This window comes from Pimephales promelas, chromosome 23 (assembly GCF_988280905.1).
Source record: "Pimephales promelas chromosome 23, fPimPro1.hap1.1, whole genome shotgun sequence".
In the NCBI taxonomy this organism is placed as follows: Eukaryota; Metazoa; Chordata; class Actinopteri; order Cypriniformes; family Leuciscidae; genus Pimephales; species Pimephales promelas.
In genome coordinates, this window is record NC_142791.1 from 24,774,001 (window position 1) to 24,780,000 (window position 6,000).

The 6,000-nt window shown below is 36.3% G+C and overlaps 1 protein-coding gene across 2 annotated transcripts in view; it reads right to left on the reverse strand.

Moving 5' to 3' along the window:
- epb41l4a (erythrocyte membrane protein band 4.1 like 4A) overlaps window positions 1–6,000 on the reverse strand; it is a 68,067-nt gene that overhangs the window by 24,915 nt on the left and 37,152 nt on the right. For both annotated transcript variants that reach the window (XM_089126142.1, XM_089126141.1), the window contains exons 9-10: window positions 4,888–4,951; window positions 3,293–3,384 (exon numbers count right to left, since the gene is read on the reverse strand). In XM_089126142.1, the coding sequence (XP_088982268.1) occupies window positions 3,293–3,384; window positions 4,888–4,951 (156 nt within the window). The remainder of the gene's footprint in view (window positions 1–3,292; window positions 3,385–4,887; window positions 4,952–6,000) is intronic.

The following is a 6,000-nucleotide window of genomic DNA, read 5'->3' on the forward strand; positions in this document are numbered from 1 at the left end:
AACTGTGTATGAACAAATAATGAACAATTGCATTTTTGTTAGCAATAATTGTAATAAATGTTAGTATTTTGTTCACACAGTTTGGAGGTGTACATGTAACGTGTCTAAATCTCTCTCCCGTCGCTCTTTGTGTTTCCCGATCTTAAGTTTCACACGCGGATTACCAGCTGAAATCTCCAGCCTCCTGCATTCTGTGCGGCGTAAAGCTCTTTGGGGAGCGGAGTGCGAGCGCTCTGATGAAATAAACACCAGAGACGACTCTGAGCGCGCCGGGCGACGCGGGGAGGATTGGAGAACAGCCCCCGAAAGCTTCTCCTGTAAACGAGAGCCTCAGTAAAGCCCCGGGAATCTGAAGGGCCTTTGAGTTCACAACGTTTCTCTGTGAGAACGTACAGGACAGAGCGCTTTTGGCTTTCGGCACTAAAACAAGAAGCTTAGACAGGATTAAGATGTTTTTAAAGGGCATGAGGTTGTTTGAACCGGTGTTTTTTTTAGCATCATTGATATAAGCTATTACCTTATTTTGAATGAGATTTTTTTATATATACTTTCTGTTTCATTTTAATTTTAGTTAAAAGTTTAAAGTGTTTTTGTCATCTATTTTAACTCATTAAAATATTTACAATCTCCTGATTGTGGTCAGAATTAAATTTAAAGCTTCAAAGCAACACCAAGTAACTTTTCCTCTGCGGTCACCCAACAGGTTGGAAGTAGAATTGTCCATTACTGCTGTCGTAAATCATTTAGCCTACCACATCCTACTGTCGCACACGCACATGCTCTCTGTTTATCCAGCACCAGCTTTGGAACGAGCGATGTCCATAGACAAGGTAGAGTATGTTGTATGATTTCATGAAAGTATGATGTATTGTGATATCAGAAATGAAGAAAAACTATATAAAAACTAATGTAACCTTGAAAGTAAAGCAAGTCAAATTTGTAGTTTTCTAAGGTCTCATTCGAACTACAGAAGCATGACCATGCAGGTCTGGCAAACTTGCACAGTGTGGTTTTAGCCGATATAGGGCTGCATATTGTGGTTATAGCAGATATAGGGCTGCATAGTGTGGTTATACCAGATATAGGGCTGCATAGTGTGGTTACAGCAGATATAGGGCTGCATAGTGTGGTTATAGCAGATATAGGGCTGCATAGTGTGGTTATAGCAGATATAGGGCTGCATAGTGTGGTTACAGCAGATATAGGGCTGCATAGTGTGGTTATAGCAGATATAGCGCTGCATAGTGTGGTTATAGCAGATATAGGGCTGCATAGTGTGGTTATAGCAGATATAGGGCTGCATAGTGTGGTTATAGCAGATATAGGGCTGCATAGTGTGGTTAAAGCAGATATAGGGCAGCATATTGTGGTCATAGCAAATATAGGACTGCATAGAGTGGTTATAGCAGATATAGGGCTGCATATTGTGGTTATAGCAGGTATAGGACTGCATAGTGTGGTTATAGAAAATATAGGGCTGCATGGTGTGGTTATAGCAGATATAGGGCTGCATAGTGTGGTTAACAGATATAGGGCTGCTTAGTGTGGTTATAGCAGATATAGGGCTGCAGATTGTGGTTATAGCAAATATAGGGCTGCATAGTGTGGTTATAGCAGATATAGGGCTGCAGATTGTGGTTATAGCAAATATAGGGCTGCATAGTGTGGTTATAGCAGATATAGGGCTGCATAGTGTGGTTATAGCAAATATAGGGCTGCATAGAGTGGTTATAGCAGATATAGGGCTGCATATTGTGGTTATAGCAGGTATAGGACTGCATAGTGTGGTTATAGAAAATATAGGGCTGCATGGTGTGGTTATAGCAGATATAGGGCTGCATAGTGTGGTTAACAGATATAGGGCTGCTTAGTGTGGTTATAGCAGATATAGGGCTGCAGATTGTGGTTATAGCAAATATAGGGCTGCATAGTGTGGTTATAGCAGATATAGGGCTGCAGATTGTGGTTATAGCAAATATAGGGCTGCATAGTGTGGTTATAGCAGATATAGGGCTGCATAGTGTGGTTATAGCAAATATAGGGCTGCATAGTGTGGTTAACAGATATAGGGCTGCTTAGTGTGGTTATAGCAGATATAGGGCTGCAGATTGTGGTTATAGCAAATATAGGGCTGCATAGTTTGGTTAAAGCAAATATAGGGCTGCATAGAGTGGTTATAGCAGATATAGGGCTGCATAGTGTGGTTATAGCAAATATAGGGCTGCATAGTATGGTTATAGCAAATATAGGGCTGCATAGTTTGGTTAAAGCAAATATAGGGCTGCATAGAGTGGTTATAGCAGATATAGGGCTGCATAGTGTGGTTATAGCAAATATAGGGCTGCATAGTGTGGTTATAGCAGATATAGGGCTGCATAGTAATGACTGTTTCTGATTTGAAGTCCATCAAGGTGCATCCATCCATGATAAAAGTGCTCCACACAGCTCCGGGGAGTTAATAAAGGCCCTCTGAAGTGAAGCGATGCGATGCGTTTTTGTAAGAAAATATTCATTTAATATGTTACAAAGTAAAATTCTAGCTTCCGGCCAAACGCCCGTACGCAGTCTATTTGCGCCAAAACCATAAGTGCATCATGGCGTATCGCTCATTACTCGGATTAGTTGCGCTTAGACTCTAGTCAAATACATATGTTAATTTGGCCAAAAACTAGTAATTTTACTTAATAAAGTTTTAAAATATGAATATTTTCACTAGATGAATGCATCGCTTCAAAAGGCCTTTATTAACCCGCCAGAGCCGTTGGAGCACAATTATCATGGATGGATGTACTTTATGGACCTTAAAACAGAAACCATTATAAAGCTTGGAAGAGCCAGGACATTTTTTATTATAACTCGGATTGTATTCGTCTGAAAGAAGAATGTCATACACACCTAGGATGACCTGAGGGTGAGTAAACCATGGGCTTTAGAGTGAGCTACTCCTTTAACACTGGCACTGAAACAGCACCTCCCTCAATTCTCTCCTACAAGTTTATACTCCCTCCCGCCAGCTAAGGTCACTGGATGAGGGACGCCTTATTGTTCCTTTAGAACGAGAGACCAAAAGTCACTCACTCTCTTTTGCTCTCTGGTGGAGAGTACTGCCAACCTCCCCACATCCCATCTAGATTGCTAACTAATAGTTGTCAAATAAATCTGCCATTGCCGAATATTGTTGGCTCTTTGACGAACTGCTTCTTAATAAAAGCGTCTGCTAAATGCATAAATGTAAATGTAGCTGACGATAATAACCCTGCATTTGATATCATTTGGAGAATGGTTGTTCTACCTAAAGAAGGTATGATGCTCCACGCAGCACTTCCACAGGTTCTTGCAGGCCGCCTTACTGGGAGCTTCAAAGAAGAATGACGTCTCATTACACTGCAAAGAAACAAGCAAAGTTGTGATATCTGTATGTGCACAGTCAAACCAAAATGAGAATAAATATTCGCTATAGTTTCGAATGGTAATAAAATATGAGCAGAACTCAGAGTTATTAAATCAGTTGATATTTCACTGGTTAGACTCTCACACATGAATTATGTTGATCATGAATTATTATCTGTCAGCTGTTAAATTTAACGACACAATCAGATAATACCAATTTAGCTCAACCAATTACAAAGCAATGCTTCATTTTGTTCAGTCTGTGGTGTAAAAAGGTCGCTTTAGCAATTAAAGTAAAAACATTAAGCAAAATATGGTCAGGTCAAAGTGTCTGGATAAATTTCGGTCCCAAATCTTTATAAATTGTACTGGTAGTTCACTGTATGAAGAATTTTTGGGTATAATACTGTATGTCACAGTAGACTTTATTTTGCTATCCTCACTTACATGAACTACAGTGTCCAGCACCCACTAGTAAAATAATATATACAGTATAAAATATGTGGCGTCTGAATATTCTTTGGTTTGACTGTATATCTGCAGTCCCATCACCTGTGGTCAATTAGTTGAATGAACCAAATGACTCGGAAAAAGATTCGTTCATTTTGATTTTGAGGAACAAGTTCGAACAGGAAAGTCACGAACGCGCATCACAGAACAGAGCAAGGCGACCATTTGAGCTTATAAAACTTAAACTTTGTTATTTATTTATTAAATGAGCGATCGTTTCGCTTGATAAGACCCTTATTCATCGTCTGGAATCGTTTAAACCCCTTTGAACAGTTTGCAGTTTGTACTGAAAGAGTCTTTTGGACCTTGAACCATTTAGTTCCCACTGAAGTCCATTATATGGAGAAAAATGCTGGAATGTTTTCATCAAAAACCTTAATTTCTTTTCGACTAAAGAAAGAAAGACATGGACATCTCGGATGACATGGGGGTGAGTAAATTATCAGCAAAAGTTTTTTTTCAAAAGTGAACTACTCCTTTAAGAGCAGAGTCCTCGACGCCTTCACTCGCAGGTTAAATTGGCCTCTGGAGGAAACGGGTCAAGGAAGCTTAAGGCCAGTCATAACACTCGATCAATGATGGGATTTTCATTGAGTCCTCATGAAGGATCCTTCCTCCCAGCGGTCACGATTGGGGGAAATCAATGTCATTGAAGCAGTTGCAATAAAGTAAATTAAAGCAGTTTTATATATGAATTTTGTAGCTTGCTTTGAATGGAGAAACAAAGTCTCAGTATAGTGTTGTTGAATACAGGCTCAACACTGAAGGGAAAGTTTCAAGCCAAATATATTTCTATAGCGCTCACAAAACACATTGTTTCAAAACGCTGTACAGAAAAGCAGGATTTTAATGTTTATAATATCTTCATGCCTGCAGCGATAGTGTAATGCAATGTTTGCATGTACTGTAAATGAAAGGGATTTTAAAATCACACATCTGAAACACATCTATAATTTATTGAGATTTTCTATTAAAAAGAAGACTTACATCTCTGCCCATAACCCGCAGCTCAAATTGTGTTTCCTTGAAATACACTTTCGTAATTCTAGGCCTGAAAAATCAAACATTAGAAGTTATTTTTTTTAACATTGTGTACAAAAGTAAATCAAAACTGAATGACAGAGTGAATAATATAATATAATATAATATAAAATAATATAGTATAATACTATATGAATACTATATAATATAATTTAATATAATAACATAATAATATAATATCATTTAATATTATAACATAATAATATAATATAACATTATAATATAATAATAGGGCTGTCAAACGATTAATTGCGATTAATCACATCCAAAATAAAAGTTTGTGTTTACATAATATATGAGGGTGCACTGTGTATAATTATTTTGTATATATATATATATATATATATATATATATACACACACATGCATGTATATTTAAGAAAATATTATTTATATAATAAATATTTTATATAATTTATATAATAATAAAATATTTATATTTATATAATATAAATTATATATAAATCTATATACAGTATATATAAATATGTCTTAAATATATACAAGCATGTGTGTGTATTTATATATATATATATATATATATATATATATATATATATATATATATATATATATATATATATATAAAATAATTATACACAGTGCACCCACATATATTATGTAAACACAAACTTTTATTTTGGATGCGATTAATCGTGATTAATCGTTTGACAGCCCTAATAATATAATATAATGATATAATATATGTTTAAAGGAATAGTTCACCCAAAAATTAAAAATTCATTCATCTACGTACTCAGCTCGTTCCAAATTATTTTTTGTTTCAATAAACAGTAATGTTCCATGCCATTACAATGAATGGGACTGAGGCTTCAAGCTTCAAAAAAGACACAAAGGCATCATAAATTATAATAACAATAATAACAAGTCCAAATGACGTGTGCGCTAAATTCCAAGTCAAATTTAGCTTTATGAGAGGAACAGACCCAAAGTTAAGCTGCTAAATAGGACTCACGAGGAAGAAAAAAGCCATACAGATCTGGAATGACATGCGAGTGAGTAAATACTGACATCATTTTTGGGTGAATTATTAATAGG